This window comes from Ursus arctos, unplaced genomic scaffold (assembly GCF_023065955.2).
Source record: "Ursus arctos isolate Adak ecotype North America unplaced genomic scaffold, UrsArc2.0 scaffold_32, whole genome shotgun sequence".
NCBI lineage: Eukaryota > Metazoa > Chordata > Mammalia > Carnivora > Ursidae > Ursus > Ursus arctos.
The window spans coordinates 15,209,284-15,236,708 of record NW_026623008.1 but is presented as its reverse complement, the minus strand read 5'-3'; the positions used below and the strand labels follow the sequence as shown (position 1 = coordinate 15,236,708).

General features: G+C 52.1%; 1 protein-coding gene and 1 non-coding gene across 5 annotated transcripts in view; both read left to right on the top strand.

The window, feature by feature from the left end:
* Positions 1 to 5,766: 5,766 nt before the first annotated feature.
* Positions 5,767 to 5,839, top strand: TRNAE-CUC (transfer RNA glutamic acid (anticodon CUC)). Its single transcript has one exon. It is a non-coding gene; the product is annotated as a tRNA-Glu (tRNA).
* A 9,715-nt stretch (positions 5,840 to 15,554) lies between these two features.
* The window catches only part of ECE1 (endothelin converting enzyme 1), a 123,046-nt gene continuing 111,175 nt past the window's right edge, over positions 15,555 to 27,425 (top strand). Inside the window, exon 1 of one of the 4 annotated variants that reach the window (XM_026517133.4) lies at positions 15,555 to 15,716. In XM_026517133.4, coding sequence (XP_026372918.1) covers positions 15,714 to 15,716 — 3 coding nt within the window. In that variant the 5' untranslated portion in view covers positions 15,555 to 15,713. Of the gene's footprint in view, positions 15,717 to 22,144; positions 22,447 to 27,425 lie in introns of those variants that run through there. The other 3 variants (XM_048221821.2, XM_044390582.3, XM_026517132.4) reach the window with 3 other exon arrangements.

Below are 27,425 nucleotides of genomic sequence, written 5' to 3'. Positions count from 1 at the left end.
GCCAAACTCTCACCTGTGGACTCCTCAGCCCTTCATGACTCCTGTATGGCATCCATCACGTCCCCATTTCCTCTGCAGTCACTGGGTATGTTTTATCTTTCCCTGCAGATGTAAACATTTTAATACCAGGAACTCTGTTTTCTTCATTGTTATTCTTTCATAATTTATATGCCACTAAGTAACATTTACAGCCTCTACAGGAAACTACACATACAGACCGTTAAAAAAAAAATACATGGACCGCTGGATATATTTGATAAAAATATTCTAAGTCAATGAAGTTACTGCATTTCCATTTCATTCTACCCAGCGAATGTTTGCTGAGAAGGTTCCCTGGGACAGGGCTGCCCTGGGCTCCAGGCGACCCGAGGCAAGCAGCCCCAGTCCCTGCCCCCAGGAGCTCACAGTTAACCGAATGCGGCTCTGAGCATCCTCTCAGCCAAGGCAAAAAAGGAAACATAATGTATAGTCTCTGATTGCTGATTGAAGAATGAAGGCCATTGCAGCTGGGAAAGACGCTTTACCCTGGTGTTACGGTACAAGAACGATGTGTCAGATAGGTGCTGCTATGTGGACCTGTGTTTGGGGTGATTTCTTTAGCAGGCTTTTACTGACAGGGCGGTGATGCTCCGTTCTGGGTGGAGTTAATTCCTCTATCATCTTCCAGACAGCCCAGGGCATTGTATTAAGACATCGTTCTGCAAGGGTCCTTCTTGGGGGTGAGGATGGGGGTTCCACCCGTGTAGCTGTGGTAGAGAGTTCTGCCAGTTTAATGTCAACGCCAGAGGAGGACAGCCACTGAGAGCCTCCCACCGCCTCCTAAGCACTGTGATTTGGACAGTGCTAGGCTCCTAGTAGGGACCTGACCACATGCTGATTCAGCCAGCATTTATTTTATTCATTCATTTTATTGAGTACTTACTATATGCCAGCTATTCAGGCTACATCCTGGGGAGAGTTTGGTAAAAAAAAAAAAAAAAAAAAAAAAAAGACATGGTGATACTTCATACATTGCGGGTGGGAATGTCAAATGGTACGGCCACTGGGGAAAACAGCTGGTAGTCTCTGAAGAAGTTGAACAAAAGCTTAGCATATAACCCAGCATTTCCACTCACAGGTCTCAAGATATGTACCCGAGTGAGATGCAATGTCTGTCCACACAGAGACTCGCAGGCTAACGTTCATAGCGACAGATGCTACAGGCAAAAACTGGAAGCAATCCGAAAATCAAAGAGGTGAACGAATGGATAGACGAAACCACATCCACGCCAGGAACACTCCCCAGCCAGAGAAAGGAGCCAACCACCGCCACGCGACGACAGGTCGAAGCTCAAAGACTTCGTGGGAAGAAGCCAGACCCGGCTCCTGTAGCATGTGAGTCCGTGTGTGTGCCGTTTCCAGAAAAGGCGAAACCAGGGAGACAGAAAGCCCAGCAGTGACTGCCTGGGGATGTGGGAGGGTGGGGAAGCAGGGACACCGAGGGAACTTCTCGGGGTGACGGAAATTCGAAAACTGGCTGGCGGTGGTGCTCACACAGCTCCATCGATTTACTAAAAATCACTGAATTATCCACTTAAAATGGGTGCATTTTGTGGCATGTAAGTTTGACCTCGTGAAGAGACGGGACGAAACACAAAAGACGCAGCGGTCCCCACATCTGGAGGCTTTGTAGTCGAACTGGAGAGAGACAATAGGTAAGTCATGGACAGCTAAGCCCGGAGTGGTGAGTTCTGACAAACAGAATGCAGGAAGGACAGGGTTTACGGTGTTGGAGAAGAAAGGGGGGGAAGCTCCGCAGAGAGGGTGGCCAGAGAAGGCTTCTCTGAAGGACAATGGTGGGACTCAGGCCTGCAAGGAAGAGAGATAGGGAAGGTGCTCGGGCGAGGGCCCAGTGTGGTCCGGGGCCTGGCGGGGAGCCTGAGAGCCGTGCTTTGACTCCCATTTGTAGAGTTTTACAAGGGTGCCCTGACCTGTCAAGACCATGTGGCACATGAGTGTTGGGGTGGGTGCTTAAAGACTGTTTTATCAGAGAGAGAGAGAGTAGGGGGAGGAGCAGAGGGAGAGGGACAAGCAGACTCCCCACTGAGTGCAGAGCCCAACACGGGGTTCCATCCCAGGACCCTGAGATCACGACCTGAGCCGAAACCAACAGTTGGACGCTCAACCGACTGAGCCCCCCAGGCGCCCCGGGGTGGGGGTTTAAAACAAGCTCTGCTTGTGCCTTAAGTCAGCGTGTTCTCACAGGCAGTGCCAACACCCCCGGCCACCCACGAGCTGCCCGGTCTGTCCACACTGGCCCGTCGCTGCCCCAGGTGTGGGGCATGGTGGCTAGCGGAGGTGCCTGGGCATGTGCTAGGCAAGGAGATGGCTGAGGTATGGGTGACTTCATGCTGCCCCGAGCCGTGAGTCACGGAGCAGGCATGGCTGTAGGACTCCCCCCCCCCCCACCAACTGAGGGGCCCTGCCTGGGCACAGGCAGCCTGGGATACCAGGGGAGCCACAGGCTCTAAGTGGACCCACCCACACCCCCTGTGCCTGTCCAGAGCCTAATGTTCCCGAGGGAAGACGTGGATTCAAACCCCCACAGTCCACTTCCTGGCTGCATGACTTTGGACTTCACGGAGCCTTGCTGTCCTCATTTCCTGGATAAGGTGTCAGTGTATGGGAAAGGGCGGATCTGGGATCAGAACCCGCACCTGCTTGGTTCCAAAGCCCTGCCGGACGGCGTGGCTTCTTGCGGTAGGCCTCAGGGAGAGGCTGGTTCACTGTTCTCAGCCCTGACCGTGCCATCGAGTCATGTGGGAGTTCTCTAAGCTTTGGGACCCGCTCTCAGGGGTCCAGCCCTGACTGACCTGTGAGGCCCAGGCTACGGTACATTTCAAGAGCTCCTCAGACCATTGGAATGGGCTGCCAAGGTTGAGAATCACTGATCCAGCCCCTTCATTACATAGATGAGGAGACTGATGCCCAGAGATTCCGAGTGACTGTCCCCATCCCCAAGGTCCTCCGGCTCTTTGCAGGGGCAGCTAGAAGCCTCCGAACTCTGCCCTCCACACGGAAGACCTGCAGCGAGCATGCTTGGAGCCACAGGGAAGAGCAGGATCTTTGAAATCAGAGAGAGGTGGGTTCCATCCTGGGTTGTCACTTACAGGCTGTGTGACGTGCGGCAAGTCACTTCACCTCTCTGACCCTCGGGATCTTCATCTATGAAAACCAGGGTTATGTGAAGGCTGAACAAGATGGGGTAGGTGGCGGGGGGCAGGGGTGCTTGTTAAACAGGTTGCTTTCCCCAGCAGAGACCTTTAATACGGTTTGATAGACATTTATTGAGCACCAGCCCCAGCCTGGTTCCTGTTTCTGGCGCTGCAGAGCTGGGGTCAGACAGGGGAGACCGACAGAGTCCACAGAGCGAACAGCCTGGAGGTGCTGTCTCAGCAGTGACGTGGTGTGGGAGCACAGATGCCGCAGCCCGATCGGACTTGAGGCTCGGAAGCGGGTGTGCAGCCCAGGGGTGACGGCATCAAGGGCCTCCCCCCTCGCCCCCAGATTTGGGGAAGGAGCATTTATTTACTAACTACTTTATGCTAAATCTTTTGCTTTTGTTGACTCACCTAAACTTCAAAACACACCTTCAGGGCAGGTAATATCCCTCCCGTTTTTATTTTATTTTTTAAAATTTTTTTAAGGTTTTATTTATTTATTTGACAGAGAGAGACAGCCAGCGAGAGAGGGAACACAGGCAGGGGGAGTGGGAGAGGAAGAAGCAGACTCCCAGCAGAGCAGGGAGCCCGATGTGGGGCTCTGAGCCGAAGGCAGACGCTTAACGACTGAGCCACCCCGGCGCCCCTATCCCTCCCATTTTAGAGATGAAGTTCAGACGAGGAAAGAGCCTGGTCCAGGCTCATTCACATGAGGCCAGAATCCATTCAGAGAGTTTGACTCCGGAGTGGAAGTTCGTCCCACGATCCCCAGCCCTCGTTGGATGGTCTTTTTATGGGTCCTGGCTTAGACCCCAAGTTAGACCCCAAGTTTTCATCCACGGCTCTGACTGGCTGGGCAGCCCCTGGTGAGTTCCCATGTAACTTGGTAGAGCTGAGCAGGCTGGTTCTGCTTCAGGGGCCCCTGGATCAATGCCTGTCTCCTGCCCTCACCTGCCCCGCTGGCCCAAAGGTTGTAGCTACATTGGATAAAGACACCCAGGGGTGGGATACAGCTCCTGGCCTGGGACTGGCAGGCCGTGCCTTGCCTCTGAGGCTAGCTCCCCAGGAAAGCTCCTGAGAATGGGAGAATTCAGGCTTCCGGTTGAAAGCCATTTCACTGAGTGGCAAGGCCTGGCCCAGCTCTCCCCAGTCCCAGCCCCAGCTCACCCACTCGTCCTCACTGCCCTAGGGGCTCCAGCCATGGAAATTTCTTCCTGTGCTCCTGCTCCCTTCCCATGTCTGGATCTTTGCACAGGCCCTTCCCACTGCTGGAGCGCTCTTTCCTTCCTTGCTGACCTGCGTGCTCCTTCCTTCACACTCAGCTCCTCCCTCTTTAGCATCCCTGACCTCCCACCTTGTCAAATATCTTAGCGCCAAGAACCTCTTTATGTAACCGATCACCGTTGCTAAGTTGGTCCTGCCATCCTCTGCCTCCTACCTGATTAACCTTCTGCCACCTTGGCCCACTCATATGTCCTACCCCATTCCTCCGTCTCTCTCTCTTTAGCTGTCAACCATCAAATTCACATTAGGACACGTTTTTGTTTATAACCAACATCTCTTCCATTTGCAAACATACAATGAGGTAGCTGCTCAGTGTTAAAACAAACATTATTAAAAACTCAATTTAAAAAGAGAGATTGAGGGGCACCTGGGTGGCTCAGTCAGTTAAGTGTCCAACTCTTGATTTCAGCTCAAGTCATGATCTCAGGGTTGTGAGCTCAACCCCCGAGTGGGGTTCCACACTGGGTGTAGAGTCTGCTTAGGATTCTCTCTCTTCCTCTCCCTCTCCCGCTGCCCCCTCCCTCTCTTTAAAAATAAAAAATAAAAAGAGAGATTGAAAGCCATTAGAAAGAGATAAGGAGAAATCGACCAGGTGCCTGGACTGAGTTAGTTAATGAGATGACTATATAACTTATCTAAGAGCTTCCTGGCAGCCAGGGCAAAAACGAAAATCTATGAGGTTGTAGTAGTCTGGTTCTGGGGTGATTTGGTTCTTTATAAAAACCCACATTCTTACTTCCTTAAATGAGAGGGGCTGTATATCAGAGTGCGGCTAGTGGCAGGGAAGGCCTTTGAGGACATGGTTTTCTCTGCACTCCTGTCCCCTCTGGCAGTCTCCCTGTGTTCTTCTCAGCTGATTCTCAGGCATTTCTTCTGCTTCGCTGCTCCAGCCTGGCCTACTTTCTCAGCCGTATCCCTCTGGTCTCTGCAAAAATAGAGGGTCTCGTATCAGCAGAGGTGTTCAGACTTTGGCCAGGTGACCTGGGTAGGGGGTGGTGGGGGGTGGGGGGAACTGCCAAGGAGATTCATAAACTGCAAAAGGGACTGGAATAGATCACTTTTCACATCTTGTTCAGGTCCAGCCTTCAGGATCTGTGACTTTGCGCCCGGGGAACTGAGACTCCCACACAGTTCAAATCCCACGACCGCACTGCAAGGAATTGGGGGCGGGTGCAGTGGCAGCGTGTGCCTGCCTTTGTTTCTGTATATCCCTACCTGAGCACAAGCAGAAAGGGGTTTGAAGCTGCTTGGGGGCGGGGGGGGGGGGACACAAAACGGGGGCACCCGGCTGGCTCAGTTGGTAGAGCATGAGACTCTCAATCTCGGGGTTGTGGGTTTGAGACCCACATTAGGTATAGAGATTACTTAAAAATTAAATCTTAAAAAAAAACACAAAACCAAATCAAACACCCCCCAAACCCCAAATAAAACAATTACATTTACCAGAAGATGAAAATAATTACCAAGTATCTCATCTCAGCATCCCCACTTGCTGGCTGTGTGACCTCAGGCAACTTGCTTCGCCACTCTGAGCCTCAGCTGCCTCATTTGTAGAATGGGATACTAGTAGTACCTACCCTCATTAGTTATGGTAGAATGCAATACATTAATATGGAAGAGTCCTTAGCGCAGTTCCTGGCTTATAGTAAGTAGGCAATACACTTTAGCAGGTATTATTATTACATAATCTCACTATTTGCTTCTAAAAAAGTAATCTGGGGGGAAGCTGGACCACCTTAAGTCTCGTCTCAGCCTCCTTTGAATTAGAAATGTCAGGTACCCTCCCAAAAAAACATTGAAAACGAAATTTTTTTTGAAAATCAATTTAAATATGTATTCAATTCATTTGAAAATGTTAAAGGAGATCTCATTTATAATCTCAATAAAGCTTGCTTAAATTCGCTTTCCTCTCCCTTTCTCTTTTTCTGGCCTTCCCTCTTTCCCTCTGTACAGCACAGGGGCCCCCACATCTGTGTTCTGATTCCCTCAAATGCTCCCTCGAAGCCCAGGCTGTGCTGGTTCTTGCCTCGCTGGCCCCCAGCCCCAGCCTCTCCCCAACTTTTTCCAACCCAGCAACTTCCACCCTTGCTCTCCTAGCTTGTTTCTTTTCCCCTCCCTCCACCTGTTCCCCAGATCCGCAGGATAAAGCCAGGCTGTGGCTGCCTGACCTACAGTTTCCTTCCTCAAAGCAGGGGAGGAGGGGAGGCTACGAACAGGTGGGTAACGTTTTTCCTTTCACAGAATGGACACACATCGGTTAGTACAGCTCAAGACAGAATCACGACAAGGAGTTAGCCGTGGTTAATATGAGAGGGGTGGGAAATGGGCGACTTTTTCTCTATTGTATTCATTTCTGCATTATTTTTTTTAAAAAGATTTTATTTATTTATTTGACAGAGATAGAGACAGCCAGCGAGAGAGGGAACACAAGCAGGGGGAGTGGGAGAGGAAGAAGCAGGCTCATAGCGGAGGAGCCCGATGTGGGGCTCGATCCCATAACGCCGGGATCACGCCCTGAGCCGAAGGCAGACGCTTAACCTCTGTGCCACCCAGGTGCCCCTCATTTCTGCATTATTTAAAAATGAGCATGTATTAATTCGATTTGAAATCAGAAAAAAACACAGATTTATTTTATTTTTGAAATTAAGGAAATCAGGGCAAAGGGAGAAAAGAATAGAAAGAGTAAAGCAAACGCAGGGTTAATGTGAGTGTTCAAAAGATATTCTATGGGTCCTGTATTTAAATCGTGTAAAGTACCCAGTAGGGGGCCCAGCGGCCCTTAATAAATAGCACCTATTGTTGCTCAGGTCTTAATAGACCTCCAGTTCCTCCCAGAAACTCAAACTGCCCAGCTGAATTAGAGTAGCTGGTGGCCCAAGGGGAAGGGGTCAGGCTGGGACATCCTTGTCCCCAGGTGACCTCTCTGCAGGGTTAGATGAGTCAAGAAATAGCTTAATTGGATCTGACAAGCTCGACCTGCCCCCTCCCCGGCCAGCATCCTAATGGGCTCCTTGCAACGCGTTCCCGACTCCATCCTCTCTGACAGGCTGGCGCGTGTGCTTCAGGAGAGTCTGTTCTCGGAGGGTCTGGTGTTCTCTGGCAGCTCTAGACTCTAGGAGCTGTTCAGTTATGGAGGAAGAAACAAAATAAAAATTTAAAAGCCCTTATAACGAGTCTCATTCTGTGTGCATGCCCGTGGGCTGTTGAGTTTGTTCAGACTCTTTTTGACTTGGTCCATGGTATCAGTGAAAACACACACACACACACACACACACACACACACACACACACGAAATCAGTCAACCGCTAAGGAATCTTTGGGCACCAACTGTATACTAGACATTACTGAACACCGTTCTGTACAAGATGACGACACAGACAAAGCAAAGAAGAATAATGCCAAAAGCAATCATTACCATTTATTGAAGGACTGTGCAATGTAAGCCTCTCCACAAGTTCTGGCACATCCTTCTTGGACTCTGGTGAATCCTGAAGCTGAGAAACCACAGCCAGACTCAAATGCTAGGTACCTCTGAGGCCCTCACTATCTGTGGCCTGGCCAATCAGAACTGTTAGCCACAGTGATTTGCAGAGGAGTGGACACATGTCTCAATAAGAGCTAATGAGACTCAGTTTTGGGGAATTTTGTTGGTTCTGTTGGGAAAAGAAAGTGCTTATTTCTGCTGAGAGACTAGGATGCATGCCAGGAGCTGCTGGCAGCCATCTTGTGGTCATGAGGAAAGAGAATGAGGCCGGCAGAGAGGAAAACAAAACGTCTTGAGAGATGGGTAGTGACATTGAATCCTGACCATCTCATCTGAGTTCCTCAGTGCAACCATGCCTAAAGCTAGCTCTACCTCTCTATTCCAGTTTAAGTTGGGTTTTCTGCCAGGGTTTTGAGCCCTGAGGCTCTGACTGAGCCATCACAGTGCCCAGGGACCGGAATATCTAGAGGAAACACCCGTCACCACTCAATGTATAGGAATCTGACAAGGGAAACATGTTCTCCTGCCATATAGCCGCCCGCATCTCTGTCAGAGGGCGCAGTGAGCCCGCAAATGCTGAAAAAGCAGCACAATGTCAGCAAAGGGGCAAATCCTCTCAGACTAGCTGTGCCTCTTTGGGGAAGTCACTTCCCTCTCTGAACATTCATTTTCCTCACTTGCAGTGTGGGGTGGGGTGGGAATCAGCATCTACTGCATAGAATTGTTCCAAGAAGGCTGTTAAGAGGAGGCGAGCTGTGGGGATCCCTAAGGAGTTGGGGGTTAGGGTCAGCATTCACAATAAACCTTTTCCCTTGTTCTCCCCTGGGCAGCCTCAGACCAGGGACTGTCTCTCCTGGCGGAATGGAAAGGACTTGGCCACAACATCGGAGGCTTGGTTTCTGTTCCCGGTTCTGCTGCTGCCGGCCTGGGGAGTGAATTTGCCAGGATCCCATCTTGCTCACTGCTGTCTCCCCACAGCTAACTTAGCCCAGTTCCTGACTCGCTGACAGAGCGTTTCAGAATGCCCACTGCGTGACCGAAGAAAATGTGGTCAGGAGACGTGACATTTCTTTTTTGTTTTCGGAACATGTCACAATATCATATACGGGCATACCTCATTTTCTTGTCCTTTGAAGATACGGTGTTTTTCACAGATTGAAGGTTTGTGGCAATCCTGTGTCCAGCAAGTCTGTGGGTGCCATTTTTCCACTGGTATTTGTTCGCTTTGTGCCTCTGTGTTCCATTTTGGTCATTCTTGCAATATTTCAGACTTTCTCATTAATGAATTAACTAACTAATTAATTTTTAACTCAGGGCCCAATCTCATGACCCTGAGATCAAGACCTGAGCCGACATCAAGTCAGACGTTCAACTGACTGAACCACCCAGGTGCCCTATATTTTTTTATTTTTTATTTTATGGGTTTTTTTTTAGATTTTTTATTTATTTATTTGACAGAGAGAGAGAGACAGTCAGCGAGAGAGGGAACACAAGCAGGGGAAGTGGGAGAGGAAGAAGCAGGCTCCCAGGGGAGCAGGGAGCCCGATGTGGAGCTCGATCCCAGGACCCTGACACCGCGCCCTGGGCAGAAGGCAGACGCTTAATGACTTAACCACCCAGGCTCCCCTTATTTTATGTTTTTAAAAGATTTTATTTATTCATTTGAGAGAGAGAGAGAGAGCATAAGAGAGCACAAGCCAGGGGGAGGGGCAGAGGGAGAGGGAGAAGCAGGCTCCCCAATGAGCGGGGTGCCCAGCACTGCTGGCTCGATCCTGGGACCCCGGGATCATGACCTGAGCCAAAGGCAGACACTTAACCAACTGAGCCACCCAGGTGCTCCATCCCCTATATTTCTAAAAAAGTTTTATTTATTTAAGTAATCTCTACACCCCATGTGGGACTCGAACTCACGACCCCAAGATCAAGAGTTGCATGCTCTTCTGAGCCAGCCATGTGCCCCAAACTTTTTCATTATTATATCTATCATAGTGAATTGTGATCAACACTCTTTGATGTTTATTGTAATTGTTTTGGGTCACTGTGAACCGTGCCCATATAAGAGAGCAAACTTTATAAGGCAGGAACATTTATCGATAAACAGTATGTGTGTTCTGGCTGCTCCACTGACCAGCCAGTCTCTGGTCCCTCTCCCTCTCCTTGCGCTTCCCTATTCCCTAAGACACAACAATATTGAAATTAGGCCAATTAACAAGCCTACAATGGCTTTCAGGTGTTTCAGTGAAAGGAAGCATCACGTGTCTCTTACTTTAAGTAAAAAGCTAGAAATGATTAGGCTCAGTGAGGAGGGCATGTTGAAGGCTGAAAGAGGCTGAAAGCTCAGGCTTCCTGCACCAAGTGGCCAAGTTGCAAGTGCAAAGGAAAAATTCTTTTTTTTTTTTTTTAAGAGTTTATGTATTAATCTGGGCGCCTGGGTGGCACAGCGGTTAAGCGTCTGCCTTCGGCTCAGGGCGTGATCCCAGCGTTCTGGGATCGAGTCCCACATCAGGCTCCTCCGGATCGAGTCCCACATCAGGCTCCTCCGCTATGAGCCTGCTTCTTCCTCTCCCACTTCCCCTGCTTGTGTTCCCTCTCGCGCTGGCTGTCTCTCTCTCTGTCAAATAAATAAATAAAATCTAAAAAAAAAGAGTTTATGTATTAATCTGACAGAGAAAGACACAGATAGGAAACACAAGCAGGGGGCAACAGAGGGAGAGGGAGAAGTAGGCTCTCACTGAACAGAGAGCCAGAGATGCAGGGCTCCATTCCAGGACTCAGGGATCATGACTTGAGCCGAAGGCAGATGCTTAACGACTGAGCCACCCAGGTGCCCCCAAAGGAAAAATTCTTGAAGGAAATTCAAAGTGCTACTCCCGTGAACACATGAATGTTGAGAAAGTGAAACAGCCTTATTGCTGATAAGGAGAAAGGGTGAGTGACCTGGACAGAAGATCAACAAGATGCCCTTAAGCCAAAGCCTCGTCCAGAGCAAGGCCCCAACTCTCTTCGATTCTGGGAAAGGGGAGGGAGGGGAGGAAGCTGCGGAAGAAAAGTCTGGAGCTAGCAGGGGTTTAATGAGGTTTAAGGAAAGAAGCCGTCTCCGTAGCCTAAAAGTGCAAGTGGAGGCAGCAAGATCTGAGGTAGAAGCCACAGCAAGCTTTCTAGAAGATCGAGCTCAGATATTGAGGAAGGTAGCTAACCCACAGCAACAGATTTCGGTGTGGATGAAACCACCTTCTGTTGGAAGACGATGCCGTGTAGGACTTCCATAGCTGGAGAGGAGAGGTCAATGCCTGGTTTAGAAGCTTCAAAGGATGGGCGGACTCTCCTGTTAGGGGCTAACGCAGCTGGTGACTTGAAGTCGAAGCCGATGCTCATTTACCATTTTGAAAATCCTAGGTCCCTCAAGAATTATGTTAAATCTACTCCACCTGCACTCCACACAGGGCACAACAAAGCCTGGATGACAGCACACCCGTTTACAACATGGTTTGCTGAATATGTTAAGCCCACTGTTGAGTCCTATTGCTCAAGAGAAAAGGATTATTTTCAAGATATGACTGCTCATGGACAGTGCACCTGGTCACCCAGGAGCTCTGACGGAGATACGTCACAAGATGAATGTCGTTTTCATGCCTGCTAACACCCCTTCTGCAGCCCGTGGATCAAGGAGTAATTTTGACTTTCAGGTCTTATTAAGATTATTCAATGCTGTTTAATATGCTTATTTAATATTTATGATTCTTGAATAATATCCAAATTATTTGGAGCTGGGCAAAGTAAATTGAAAACTGTCTGGAAAAGATTTGCTATTCCAGATGCCATTTAAAAAAATTCTTTTTTAAAGATTTTATTTATTTGACAGGAGAGACAGCGAGAGAGGGAACACAAGCAAGGGGAGTGTGAGAGGGAGAAGCAGGCTCCCAGCCGAGCAGGGAGCCCAATGTGGGGTTCGATCCCAGGACCCTGGGATCATGACCTGAGCCGAAGGCAGACGCTTAACGTCTGAGCCACCCAGGCGCCCCTCCAGATGCGATTAAGAACACTCATGATTCATGGGAAGAGGTCAAAATAGCAACATTCACAGGAGTTTGGAAGAAGCTGAGTCCCACCCTCGTGGATGATTGTGAGGGGTTCAAGACCTCATTGGAGCACATAGCTGCAGATGTGGTGTGAAGAGCAAGAGAGCTAGAACGAGAAGTGGAGCCCGAAGTGGGACTGAATGGCTGCAATCTCATGATAAAACTTCAACAGACAAGACATTGCTTTTTATGGAGAAGGAAAGAAAGTGGTTTCTTTTTTTTATGCTTTATTTTTTAAAAAAGATTTTATTTATTTATTTGACAGAGAGAGAGAGCCAGCAAGAGAGGGAACACAAGCAGGGGGAGTGGGAGAGGAAGAAGCAGGCTCCCAGCAGAGCAGGGAGCCCGATGTGGGGCTCGATCCCAGGACTCCGGGATCACGCCCTGAACCGAAGGTAGACGCTTAACGGCTGAGCCACAAGGCGCCCCAAGAAAGTGGTTTCTTGAGACGGAATCTATTCCTGGAGAAGGCATGGGAAGATTGTTGAAAGGACAACAATGGATTTAGAAGAGTACACAGAAATATTATGTGGTTGATAAAGCAGTGGCAAGTTTGAGAGGAATTACTCTAATTTTGGAAGAATTCTACTGTGGGTAACATGGTATCAAACAGCATCGTGTGCTACAGAGAAATCGTTCACGAAAGGAAGAGCCAATCAATGCGGCAAACTTTACCATTGTCTTATTTTAAGAAATCACCCCAGCCACCCCAGGCTTCAGCACCCACCACCCTGATCAGTTGGCAGTTATCAACATCGAGGCAAGACCATTCACCAGCAAAAGATTATGACTTGCTGAAAGCTCAGGTAATGGTAAGCGTTTTCCAGCAATAAAGTAATAAAGTATCTTTTTTTTTTTAAGTTGGCTCCATGCCCAGCGTGGAGCCCAGCTCAGGGCTTGAACTTAAGACCCTGGGATCAACATCTGAGCTCAGATTAAGAGTCAAATGTTTAACCAACTGAGCCACCCAGACACCCCCAAAGTATCTTTTTTTAAATTAACTTTTTTAAAAAAAGATTTGATTTATTTATTTGCGAGAGAGAGAGAGGGCGTGAGTGTGCAAGCTGGGGGAGGAGCAGAGGGAGAGGGACAAGCAGACTCTGCGCTGAGCGTGGAGCCCAATGTGGGCTCAACATGGGGTTCAATCTCATGACCTTAGGTCATTACCTGACCCGAAATCAAGAGTTGATGGCTTAACCAAGTAAACCACCCAGGAGCCCACCCCAAAAGTATCAGCTAATTAAAGTATATACATTGGGGTTTTTTAATATAATGCTATTGCACACTTAATAGACTACAGTATAGTGTAAACATAACTTTTATATGTACAAGGAAATCAACAAATTCATCTGACTCGTTTTATTGTGGTATTTGTTTCATTGCGGTGGTTTGGAGCCAAACCTGCAATGACTCCAAGGTATGCCTGTATGAAGAAAAATACACAGACCCTCAGGAAGCTTCACAAACTGAGCACATCCCTGTACTCAGCCCCTCTGTACTTTCCAGCACCCAGAAGGTTCCCCCTTGCCAGTTATTTCCTCCCCAAAGATAATAGTAGCCTGACCTCCCAACAGCATAGATTCATTTTGCTTATTGCTGAACTTTATATAAATGGAACAATCCTTAATATTGTCCAGTGGTTTGTAGCTCACAAGGAACCCACATGTACATTAACTTGTTAAATGTTCACATCAGTACAGGGAGGGGGGTCAGGAATTCTGAAGTCCATTTTACAGAGAAGAAAACTGAGGCTCAGAGAAGAGAAGGGAATCCACCACAATCACACTGCTGGCAAGTGGAGCCAGGACAAGTGGGTTCCATTTTTGCGTCTCCCTGGATCTCAGAATGTCTTTCCAGGCATCAAGCTACAATTCCCAGGAAGATGCTTGGCCAGGAATCTGAAACTAGCCCAGTCCTGGACAGCTGATGGTATGTTACCCAACCTCCAGGATGGAGAGAGTGTCTGGGACAGAGAAGGTCTGGTCACCTTTAGGGCAAGACCCAGCCCTCCCCTCTCTACCTTGCTTTCTGTCTGCTGCACTCAATGCACTTTGTGAATTTTGACAAGTGACCCTCCTCCCTATGTCCTTCTTTCCACATTAAGGAACTCATAGTGCTGTTGAATGGAAGGGGAGAGATTTATTTCTACAGAGCCCCCGGTCGCTTCTAGGTTGCCACACACACTGCCCAGGAACAGATGGTCCCCTTTGGAACCTGGCACTGTGTGCCTAGACCTCTCTCCTGCACGCCCGGAGTCATCTGAGCCAGCTCCTGAGCAGGGTTGCTGTCAGTGGTTCCTACACCCTCTCCTGGCAGTCGGTGCCCTCTCTCCCAGAATCCACCTGTCTCCTGCCATTCAACTCCCTTGCCCCATAACCATGGCTGGGAGGCAAGATTCCCCACATCATTCCCTCTTGCCTTAGGAGCCTTATACTTCCTTCAAAGCCCAAACCCCATCTCATCCCAGAGGGCTTTTTCTCTGCTGAACATACACTCATTATGCCTCTTAACACATTGGTTTCTCTCTCTGGACCCAACACAAATATAAGTTATCACAAAGTCATACAAATAACACACTTTCACCACACAGATTTTCATCTCTCTTTCTCACAAACTAGGCTCTATCCACAGTGTACCAAATCACAGCCATGTCCCCCTTGTGTGTGCACATGCACACATGCACCCACAACACCACAACACCACAGGGATTTGGTCTGTTTGTAACAGGGACACAAAGACTGCTTATACCACACGGCAATGCAGTGCGACAGGCCCCATAAGGCACAGGTCACACATCATACAAATACACAGACCCACACCCTTGCACCCTGCCCTCTTTGTCCTTCACTCTCTTACACTACACTCAGTAGAGACAGTTTTTACCCCGGACACACAAAACGCATAGGCACGGAGAGCCATCAGTCCTTCTCTCTGCTTCCCTCCCACCGCCTTCTCTTGCCCCTCTCTCTTACACACACACACACACACACACACACACACACACACACGGAAGCTCCAAGTAACAAACCCCAAATATAGTCAGTCTCTGCTTTTCCGTCACAAATAAACACACAGGCACGCGGGATCCATCCCTCCCCCGCTTTTTTCTGTACTTCTCCCCACCCTCCTCCCCTCCCGCGCGCGCGCACACACACACCCCACATAAACACACGCGCAGCTGCAGCGCCCTGGGTCACACTGCCGAGCAGGCGCCAGGCAGGAGACAAAGGTCGCCGAGGCTCCCGGCGCCGCGCACCAGACGCAGCTGAGCCGCTCCCCCGGCTCCGCCTGCCCCCGAAGCCGGGTTCGGCGAGGTCCCGACCCCGCACCCCGCAGCCCGAGGCCCCGCCTGAGCCAGCCGCTGGGTCCGCACGCAGTCGCGCTCCCAGCCCGGCGCACGGGGGGTTAAGGAGGCGGGGGGCGGGGCCTATGCCGGACTCGGGGCGTGATTGGCTGCGCGGCCCGGCCCCCGCGCCCCGCCATTGGCCCCTCTGCGGGCCCGCCTCCCCGGGACTAGGCGCCGGAGCCGCGCTCGCCCGCGGGGAGCCGAGCGCGCGGCCGGGACTAGCAGCCGCGCCGTCCGAGGATCGCGGCCGGGAGCCGGGAGCTGAGAGCCGAGATCCGGCCGGGGGAGCGGCGAGGTGCGGGAGCGGAGCGCGCGAGCTATGGTGAGTGCAGCGCCCTGCCCCGCCTCGACGGCCCTGGCGGCCGCGCCGCGGTGAGACTCGGCCGGGCTCGCGGGGGGCTGGGCACGGGCTGAGGCTCTCGCTCGGAAGGCGTGGAGTCGGGGGGCGCGCGGGCCGGGCTTGGCTGGCCGGGCGGCGCCGTCTCGGTTCCGTCGGGGGCGGCCGCGCCGAGCTTGGATCTGGGCAGCTGGCCCCGGCCGGGTTTGTAGGGCTCGGGGTGGCCCATTCGGTTCGGGGACAGCTGGGGCAGCTCTAGTCTGGGGCGTCCGGAAGTCCTAGCGGGGAGTGGAGACCCCGGGCATCCGACCTGGGTCCGATACAGGGGTCGGGGGCAATTGCGGAGCGGCCGGATCCAGTTGGACCTGAATGTCCCGGGACGCCGAGGTCGGTCTGGGGCTGAGGCTGGGCTTGGGGCATCGTGGGTGGCCGAACCTAGCGCATTTCGGAGGGCTCCGTAGAGGTCGAAGTACTCGGGGACAGCTTATCCCACTATGGCCTAAGGCAGTGGAGATTGGAGGCAGCTAGGCTGGCGGCTGTCAGAGACCAGGGAACACTTGAGGACCCTGCTTTCAGTGACCGGCTCTCCCCAGCATCTCCCAGTAATGGGTCCTCAGAGGAGGGGATTGCTGAGGGCGTTGGTCAGCGACACCAGGGAGAAGGGACTTGGCAGGGGGATTTCATGGGGGTTTCTGGAGCCCCAGGAAAGAAACCCATTTGGTCGAAGCTGGTGTGTTTTAGGGTGGGGTGTTGTCTCTGGAAGGAAAGCTTGGACCTTTCAATAATCTCTCTAGGGCCTGATGATCACTTCTGCATCATGGGGGTAGAAGCCACCTACTTCTCTTTGCTTTCTTTCCCCTGGATGGGCCCTTCTGATTTTCTCTCCTAGTCCTGTTCTGTGCCCTGTCAAGTGAGTACAAGTCACCAGGTGGGGTCTGAGGAGGGCGTGTGCCAGTGATGATGGCTGCCAGTCCCAGGGATACAGCCACCTCCATTTCTCTGTGATGATGCTGTCAAGCCTGAAGGGGTCCATGTGGGGCCAAGATGGGACCCCTGTAGGCATGAAGAGTCCCCCAGTGATGCCCCAGGACCAACCTCTGCTCTGCCCAAAGCTGGCGTCTCCTTCCAACATCGCTTTTCCCTCCTCTCTCCTCTCCCCACCTATATCTGCCTCCCCCTCTGCCCTTTGCCTGTCCAGAGTCAGTAATAATGAAATTGTTTCTTAGAGACCTTCTTGGACCCAACCTACCTCCTTGGTCAGGAATCTCTCCCCTGTAATGCTCTACTTGGACAGTTCCAGTGGCAGGGAACTCACATGCTGTGGCCTGGCCCTTGATTTAAGGTCTCAGCATATGAGCACTAAAAGGGGGTGAGGCATTGAGGTCATATCATTCACTCTGTCTTCAAACCCACCCTGACCTAAGTTACTCAGAAAGAGCTTTTTCCTCCTTAGAAACCACCAAAGAAAGGGAGGGTGTCTTGCCTTGGAGATACTTTTCAGAGCCTTACAACCTGAGAAACCTTCCAGGCTTTAGCATCAAACAGATCCAGGTTCGAAACCTGGCTCCCCCACTTCCCTGCAGGGACTTGGATCAAGTCGAACTCTCACCTCTGACCATTAGTTTCCTCATCTGTGAGAAGAGATGAAAGGTCTTGCTTGCAGGGGTGGTGTGGGGATTTGGTGAGATAACCCAGGGAGAGTGCTTGCTCAAATAGTTTTATTTCCATTCTTGTACAACCTTGAGCTCAAATTGGGAAGTTCTGTGTGACATCTAACCTATTTGCTAGTTGGGAAGAAGGATTACAGGTTATCATGAGGGGAGAAGAAGGGGACAGTGATACTTAGAGAATCAGTCCTTTCTTCATCATTCAGCGAAGATTTATTGAACACTTACTATATTCCCTATGCTAAGGAGGAAAAACTGTTATCAACACGGTGTTAGGGGAGCTTCTGCGAGTCCATAAATGTCTGTGAGGATCCTCAGGCCAGATGGCATATCTTTGGGAGAGGAGTATGATGCCGGGCGAGGACTTCCTCCTGGCTGGAGAGATGAGAGAAAGCTTCACTGAGCAGGTAGCATCTGAATTGGAAAGAACTTGCAGGTAGGGGAACCTCTGTGAACTGAGGACCAGGGGCGTGAGAGCAACGAGGAATCCTCTTGGAAAGGCCAGAATGGGGCTTGCCTGGCATCTGGACCTGAGAGCCAGAAAAGAGGAGAGAAATTGGGCAATGGACATGGCTGGGGCCAGACGGCGAAATGCTTAGGCTGAGGAGTTGGAGCTCTACTTGGGACTGTCGACCCACCGAGTGTGGGGGTGGGTGGGTGGGGTGGAGGCCGATGTCAGGCCTCCTTGGCCCCTGTCATTTTGGTTTCCCCTAAACACGAGTCCCTGTGCTCATTCCTGAGGTGGGGGTGATTCAGGGCTGCTAAAGAGTTTATTCCTTGGATCTCCTGCTTCATGGGTTTTAAACAAATCCTGCGTTCCCTCCCCTCCAGCGTGGCCAAGTTTCCCCTAGCCCCCAGGTTCCTAACAGGACTCCTTTGAAGAGTGGGTGGGCTCTTTCCTCTTGTCCTGGCTGAGTGTCCCCACTGGTCCCCAGCTCCCCACCCAGGGCTCTAACCCCTTGGTGGGTAGTCAGTGCAGTTTTTAAAGGCCTCAAGTGGACACCCCCCCCCCCCAGTGGAGGCTTGGGATGAAAAGGCTTCTTCTATCTCCTGTCTTCGGTTGTCCTCATACCACCCAGCAACAGGCAGAGAGGTGAAGGAGCTTGCCCAGGGTCACACAGCAAGATAGGGTCAGACCAGGCACAAGCCTCCTGTGTGATTAGAGGGTTACCAGGCAGACAGGTTGGGAGAAAGGAGGCCCAACCCAATGTTCCCTGTCTGCTGTTGTGGCGCCTTGAGAATGTTCCTCCACATTCCAACCTAGGGGCTGAGCTTAAAGCCACAGCCGAGGGTTGGGAATCATCTTTACTGTAGTGGCTGGGTTGAGGACAGGGCCCACGCCTAGGTTTGAACACCGGACATACCACTGGCTTGCTGTGTGACCTTAGGTCAACGCTTCCCCCCTCTCCGCACCTCCTTTCCTACCAAGTGGGGCAGATTTGTTTCCTTCATAGGATAGCATGAGGATACAACCTGGGATACAGTGTAGAAATGTTTAAGAACTTGAGGGAAGGTGTTACTCTTTGAAGATGGGAGGCCAGCCACATGCCCCCTGCACGTGTCCGCTCGGGCTCACTCCGGCTTCCCAGAGCCTGGCAGTACCCTTCCCTCTGCGCGTCAGTGTCTATGCTGGTACCCAGGTCACTCAGCTTTCCTGACATTGCTAAGAGTTTTGGTAAACAGGCGTGTCATTAATTTTTGTTAATGACGAAGTAGATTGTTTCCTAGGCAGAATTGGAGAGACCAGGCCCTGTGGGGAGCAACAAGATTTGAGTAGCCAGAGGGCTGCCTACAAGGTGGGTTCAGCAGAAAGTTTCAGGCATTGGCCATGACATAACCCGCTTGGCTAAAGTCCATACTTTGATGTCTACTGTGAGGGAGGAGCCATCAGCAAAGGTTTACGACTTTTTGTGTTTCCACTCCATTTTTTTCTTTTTCGTCGACTAGGTAAGCACCCCGGCCATGGTCAAAATGCTGTGTTCATTCATTCATTCAGCAAACAAGCCTGCCTGGCACGGTACCAGGCGTCGGGGCTGCCATCAGCATGAAGGAGAGCGATAGAGCTCTCTTCCACAGTCTGGCAGACAGGCAGATAAGGAGCAGGAAATTAGAAGTGGAACTGCGGTTGCCAAGGAGACGTGCGGGGTGCTGGAGAGCAGATAGGGGAACCTCACCTGGGGATCAGACAAGGCTCCCTGAGGACATGGCATTAAAGCCGTGGTCTCAAGAATGCATGGTCTAAAGGATGCATGGATTCCAGGTGGGGGGAGCAGTAGGTGTGAGATGGGACCAAACATGGTGCCTTCAGGAATTGCTGAGTCTGGAGGCTGAGAAGATGATGCGTGGAAGGTGGCCCATGATACGTGGAAGGTAGCCCGGGCAGGTGCATGCAGGGAGGGGCTTGTTAAAGATTCGGGGCCTTGATCCTAAGGACAGTGGGGAGCCACTCTGGAATTCAGAGTATGGGGAGTGATGTGGTCAGAGTTGCGTTTTGAGACAGGCAACAGGCTGCTTCGGGGTAGGAGGGGTGAGGCCAGGAGCTGGAAAACCAGTTAGGAAGCAGGCGGAATGGTCCTAGGAGAGACAGTGGTGGTCTAGATACTAGTTACTGCCTCCTCTACCCGACCCCACACCCCATCATGCTGCCCAGAATGTGCAGTGAAGAGAGGGGAGGCTGTGGCCCCAGAGGTCTCACAAAGCCCCTTTCCCTGTGGACATTGATTGACCGTCCTCCCGACATCCTTTCCTACAAACAACCAGTGGGGCTCCTGTCCTCATGGAACTTTGATCTAATGAGAAGGACGAAATTCCAAATGGCTCTAAAACCAGGTGAAATATGATAGTGCCAATCTGGGGATACAGCTCCAGAGTCACCCTGGCCAGGAGTATGTATCAGGGAGGGCTTCCCAGAAGAGGTGGCATTTGTGCTTCCTATGGCAACAGTTCATGGAATGGGATGCTTCCTAGGAGGCACGTTTTAGAGAAATGAAAATAAGGAAATACTCTCCTGCCCTTAAGGAGTTATAATCTGGGGGTGGGGGTGAAGTTTAATGAACAACCAATGCTGATTGAACCCCACAATCAGTGAGTGGCATTGGGGGTCTAGGACCTCAGAATTCTGCCCTTTCCCCAGGGGTCCCCAAGGGCTTAGGTCGCAGAAAGATCCACAGGCCTGTCTTGGCTCACTGACAAGCCTTGGAACAGCTCCCTCCTCCCCACAGAGCCCTTGGGGGCTTCCTTGGGGGAGATGTAAACAGAGGAACAAGTTCCTGGAGTACATTCAGGAAATTAGCTGAGGGAGGATCTAACTTCAGGGCTCAGAGACAGAGAGGAGGCCCTGGCTGCTAGGTCTTACAACCATAGAGTGCTTGTGTTCTAACCATCGAGTTCAACTTCCCCATTTCATAGGTGGGAAGACTGAGGGGCAACATGAGGACCTACCATGTGCCTGGCACTTAAATGTAAACCTCTCTGACCTTCACGGGAACCCCAGGAAGTAGGTTTATCCCCAGCACAGAGCCGTGGAAGCTGACACTCAGAGATCACTTAGGGAATTAGGGACCGGAACCAGGCCGCGGCCTCCTGATTCCTCAAGATTCTGGCTTCAGTCCTAAGCTGCCACCCACTTCAGCAGAAACTCTGCCTTCCCAGGAAAGCCCCCTGGGGACAGGGATGGGACTGCCCGGCAGCGGCCAGAGGCATTAGGAGCTGACTGGGGCCGGACGTTGACCAGGCTGAAATGTTGTTATTTATCTTTCACCTTTGCACAGCCCTTGACAGTTACCCAAGCCCTTTCCTCCCCATTCACCGACTGTTCTTGGGTCCCACTGCCAATCCGTGGCAGAGCTAGGACTGAAATCCAGGCCTGTGACTCCCAGTTCCCACGCCATCTCCCTGGCTCCTGGCCTTGCCCTGTGGGCCGCAGCCCAGGCCCGCAGCAGCCCCCTAAGATGTCCCAGGCTTCCTGCCCACGGGCCCCCGGGGAGCACAAGAGGCAACCCCTGGCCCATAAGCCTCCTCCCCCCATTCTCCTCCCCACAATCTCCTTTTCCTCCTTGGTCAGGACAGGACGGGTGTGAGGCTGCAGCCCGGAGGAGTAGGGTTACAGTGTAAACACCATCATGTCAATATTTACCTCTGCCTGGAACCAGGCCTCCCTGCCTCCCACACGCTGCCCATCCAGGTGCACGTGGCCCGCTCCGAGGCTCCGGTTGCTGAAAGCCAGGCCAAGGGTAGAAATGTAGCTTCCAGGCCAAGCCCTGCCACGAACCCTTAGTGTGGCTCTGAGCAAGACACTCTTCCTGGGCCTTAGTTCTCCCGTCTGTAGCGCCACGTGGCTGGAGCGGACCTACTCCGGGGGCGCTTGCCGCACTAACGCGCGGGATCACAAGCGTGATGCTGTGGTTCAGGGCCCGGGCCCGAAGCGGGGCGGACCTGGGTTTGAATCCCTGTGCCCCCACTTCCTCACTGTGAGGCCGTGGGAAGTCACATAACCCCTCTGAGCTTCTGTTTCTTCCTGTGTAAAACGCGATGTCCCTATTTTGGAGGGACATTGGTGAGGACCCACGAAACAGGCCCTAGCTCTTGGCACAGGATAAGAACTGAGTACGCAGTGGTGATGGTGGTGGTGGTTGTTATTCCGAATAAACATTTTATGATTCTCTGAGTCCAGACACAGGATTACGTCACCTGTGAGCTGGAGCCAAGGGTGGGGTCTCTAACCTCAAGCCCTCCTGGCCCTCTGGGGCCACGGGCTGGGTCAGGGGAGTTCGGGCGTGGAGAAGGCCCCTTGGTCAACACCACTCCTCGCCCCTCACCCCCAGCACACAGCTGCCCGGCCACTGGGGCTCCTTCTCATCGGGCGGAAGGCCAGGGCTGCAATGACCTCAGAGATCTGTGGCAGTGAGGGGGTGAGGGAGGGTGGAGGGGGTGGAAGGCGGAGGAAGAACGCGTTTCCTAAGCAGCCCTTTCACAGAAGTCCAGTCCACACTTGCTGTCCCCTTCAGCCCTGGAGAGGAGGCGGCTGCGCGGGGACCAGTGACCTCGAGGTATGGGGTGGGGAGGGCAGGGAGGTGGGGACTGGACTTTTTGCTGTGTCCCTTTGGACACCGCGTCACCTCTCTGAGCTTCGTTTTCCTCCTCTGACGTGGAGATATCGGGGCCTCCTCCGTACAGTGGTTGGAGGTGTTCATCAGATGCTGTTCCCGAGGAAGCCGGCTCAATCCCGACACACAGCGGGCCTCCATGGTGCCAGCTTCTCTTAGGATCGTGGTCACGAGAACCATCTGCCTGTCCTGTTCTGTGGGGCTGTGCGCTTCCTAAGGGCAAGACTGGGCATTTTTTAAGTCAGCGTATAATTTCCTTAAGTAAGATGCACACGTCTTGTGCAGCTGTTTTTACAAATGTATACACCTGCGTAACCGCCACCTAGAGCAAAACAGAGAACATTTCCACCTCCCCAGAAAGTTGCCAGGTGCCGCCTTAACCATCACTGTCTGCGACAGGTGGCTGCTGATCTGCTTTCTGTCACCCCAGTTTCGCCTGGTTTTGAACTTTATCTGCATGAATTCATAATATATACTCTCGGGTCTGGTTTCCTTCAGCTTCCATCCACAGCGAACGGTTTTCTGTCTGCCCATGTCATGGCATGTGCCAGAATGTGCTCTTTGCAGGCTGCCTGGCGTCCCACTGAGCAGATGTACACGTGTGTCCATGGACGATGTTCCTGTCTGGGCAGCCGTGACATTCCCGTGTGTCTCTCAGTGGACCTACGCACTCATTTCTCGGGGGTGGGTATTGGGAGGGGGCCCGCTGGGTCTGTGTGTCTTTCACTCTCGGAGAAACTACCAGGCGGTTCTCCAGAGAGGAGTCTATTTTCTGAGTGTATTGTTCACCTCTGCCGACAGGCCCAGCGTCTAGCCTGGAGTAGACTCTTGATGCATGTTTTCTGAAAGAAGAAAGGAATTTGAGACCTTTCTTTGTCTTAATGCTTCAGATCCCCTCTGCTGGCCCTGCGCCTGCCCTCGGGGCCTGGCAGCTCTGGGCAGGCACTCTTCCTAGAACCTGGGCTTTGAGTCTCACTTGTCATTTCTCAGGGCAAGGAGGAGTTCCTGGATCTGGAGACCTTATGCCGTGAGGCTTTACCAGTCCATGTGACCTTAGGTAAACCCCTTCCTTGCTCTGGTCCTCAGCTTCCCCTCCTGCACAACATTGGGTGGATTGAAGGTTTCCCCAGCTCCCCGGTTTCTGGTGGGCTCCCCTCATTTGGGAGGCATTCGCTCATGCTTTTTCACCTCCAGGGTTGTACCTGCTCCACGGATGAGCCCCCGCTGCCCTGTATCTCTGTGGAAAGACCACTGAGGAAGTGGACAGGCCCTTCATTCTTGGTATCCTTACTAAGAACCTCAGTAAATCCGTCCTCTCTGGGTGAGAGCCCTCCAGGTGGGTCCCTGGCCATGGGAGTCTCTCCATGGAGGCCTTGCAGAAATGGCCTGGGTCTCAGGTAGACCCAGGTCACAGTCCTGCCACTTCCTGGCTGTGTGACCTTGGGCAAGTCAGTCTACCTCTCTGAACTCCAGCATCCTCATCTGCAGAGTTGTAAGGACAAAATGAGATCCCACCTCATTGTAGGGACCAAAGTGGATGGGGCAGCGAAATCCTGCCCTTGAGGAAGTGTATCGTAGGGGAGGGAGCCAGAGACCACACAGGCAAAGCAACCAACCAGAAAGATCACTTCAGAGAAAGGAAAGAAAACAGAGTGATATAGTGGAGAGTTAGCTGAGAGGTGGGGAGGAAGCTAGTCAAATGGGTGGGCAAGGAAGGAGGCGACATCATGCCGAGTCCCAAAGGATGAGGAGAGGGCAGCTGGGCAAAGACTTGGGAAAGGAGAGTTCTGAGCAGAGGAACAACATGTGCAAAGGGCCTGAGACAGGGATGCGGGGTTTGGCACGTTTTGGGCAGCAAGAAGGCTGATGTGGCTGGGCGGAGGGAGCAAGGGGCAAAGGGGTAGGAAAAGGTGGACCTGGAGGGGCCAGGTCATGCAGGACCTTGTCAGGCATGGGGACAGAGGCTGGGGGAGTTGGCATTTTGTTCTGAGAGTAATGGAAAACCATTGAAGGGCTCCAAGCAAGGGGGTGACTGGTTTAGGTTTTGCTAAGGCTCTGGCTGCTGTGTGGAGGATGAACTGCAGGGGGCAGGAGTGAGGCAGGGAGGCTGGCGTCAGGTAAAAGGGGAGCGGAATCTTGGTGCTTTTCACCTGTCCTGAGGGGGAGGCTTTTCTCACTCCAGAATCTGGGATTTTAGCAGCTCTTTCAGAGGATAGGAGAGAGGGAGACAGGGCATCCGAGATGCCACAAGGCGTTCCGGCCACAGAGCATGGTGGGCGAAAATTGCCTTTGGCGAAAAACCAGCAAAGGTTTTTGTCCTAAAACCTCCACTTGAACTTGACCTTCCAGAGTGAACTCGGGATTCCCCCAAAGTGACCACATTCCCACCACCCCAGGCCATGGGGACCCAGAGAAACGGTCCAGAAGGGTGCGGAGCCAAAGCCTGCCTCCCCCACTTCCGCACACCCTGCCGAGAAGTGAGGGCAGAGGAAGTGGTGGCTGCGAGGGGTTGCCCGGCCCCTCTGCCCTCGGGGCTCCTGCTCCCACGGCCCGGCTCGAGGGAATCTTGTGGCTTTGTGGTTCTGGGTGTCCTGGCTGGTTTGGAGCACGAGGCAGCCAGAAGAAGGCAATACTTCGTGTTTTTCTGCGGGTGTGGAGTGGGTGGCTCTCTGGCATCCTGCTGGGCTTCCTGGAGTGGTGGGCGGGGAGAGGGCAAGAGGGCATGGCGGTTCTCAGAGTCACAGAAGGTCGAAGTGGAAGTGCGACTTAGACATCATCTAGACCAACCTCTTGGGGGACGACACAGGCTCAGAAGGGGACAGAGATTTGCCTGAGGACAGGGAGTTAGAAGCAGGACTTAGACCCTGGTCTCCTGGACCCCTAATCTAGTGCTCTTTCTGGTTAAGATGTGGGTTTCAGAGCTGGACAGACCTGGGTTCTTATCCCAGCTAGGTGACCTTGGGCCAGTGACTCTCTCTGAGCCTCAGTTTTCCCCCCTGTGGAATGGGGTAATAGTAACATCTTTCTCACGGTGGTGTTATGAAGAATGGTTGAGATGATTCACGTAAAGCAGTAAAGCTCGTGGGGTGGTGCACATAGTAGGTCCTCGGTAATGGACGCCATTATCAACACGATTACTGCTGTGGTTCTGTCATTCTAAGCCTTGTGACATGCTGGAAAGAATGTCTGGGGGCTAGCCTTCACTTGTGCTGATTTCTAGTTCTGGTGAATGCACTGAAGCAGGGGGGTGAGGAAATTGCTTTCGTCAGCCCACCCCACGGCTGCTTGCTTATTTTACTTCCCCATATAGTTGGGAGACCCTTTAACAAGTTCCTTAATTACCAGCACCACCACCCCAACACACACACACACGCACACACACAACTCAGGTGGGCTGGAGCTGTTGGGTCTGTCTCCAGCCTGAGTAAGGGACAGACAGTCAGCAAATACAGGCCTAGGATGGAACGCTGCATGGCTCCCCATCTTCGGCGTCAGGTCCCTGCACTCACTGATTCCTGTTTGTACAATGTGGCCTGAGGCTTAAGAGCGGGGCCTGTGGGATTGACTTGAACTTGAACCCAGGATCCACCACCTAGGTGTCATAAAGGACCTTTTAGCAGGGAAGTTTTCTAGTCTGAGCCTTGGGCTTCCTATCTGTGAAGTGAGGGTAACAACCACCTCCCTGGGTGATCACTAAAATGAAATGAAGCTGATGTGATCGGAGCACGTGGGGTGCGTGTTCAGTGCTCGACTCAGAGAGGTGGGCGTCATGATAACAACATCAGGCCTACTCCTCTTTCCACAGCTGTTCTTAGAAATTTTCTTGACCAGCTCCCGCCCATCTGTCATGGATTGCCACAGCCGCCTTCACTTCCCACCCTGGACTGCCTTCCGTCAGGGCACAAGTCACTTTGGGTGAGACTTCCCACCCTGTCACGTCTCCCTGCAGGAACACAGATCAGGAGCTGGAGCTCTGGGACCAGCCTGCGTAGGTTTGACTCCCAGCTCTGCCATTTACCCAGGCAGCCTCAAGCAGAGTCCTTCATTCTTCGCCTTGGCCTCTGCCTAAGGAAAAAGGGCATAATAATAGTACCAAACTTCATAGAGTTGTTTAAACAAGCAACATAATTCTTGTAAAGTGTGGGATCCATGCCTACCATACGGGAAGTGCCTCGTCTCTGTGAGCTGGTTTTCTTTCTAGATGGAGTTCTAGCAGAGCCCCTACCTTCTCCTCTCTGTATTCCCAGCCTCTGGTGGGCTCAGGAGGGATTTGGGGGGGTCTCTAGGCAAATGTGCTATGGGCACCGGGGAGTTGTCTTACCAATGAAAGGGGCCTCCCCGGGAGGACTGCGCTTGGAGCCTCGGTCAAGGACTCAGGTTACATTGCGAGCTTGTTTATTTGGCAGACATTCCCCGCGACTCTGCTCTGTGTCAGCCTGTGCTGGGAGAAGGTGCAGACAGAGCTGTTCCGAGCGAGCCCACGGTCCCGGGGTGAGCCCGGGAAACGCGGCTGTGCTGCGGTTAGAACACGACCAGCACAGGGCTGGGCACGCTGCTTCAGAGGACGCTTTCTGGGGCCGCCGACACCTGATGATCCCTTGGGGGGAAATGATGTCTTAACTTCTGCCCACATTAGGGTTTTCTTCAATCCTCTCTTTGTTCTCAGGCTTCGCTATTAGGTGATGATAACGGTGCTCATGGCGTTATTTGCTGTGTGAGGCATAGTGCTAAATGTTTTATGTGATAAATTCACTTAGTCCTCACATCAACCCCATGAGGTATTTATTATTATCCCTATTTTATAGGGGGAAACTGAGGCACAGAGAGGCACTGTATCTGTCTCCGTCAATAAGCGGTAGAGGAAGAGTCGAACCCCAGTTTGGTCACAGAGCCCAGGTTCTGAACCACTACGCTGGCATTGC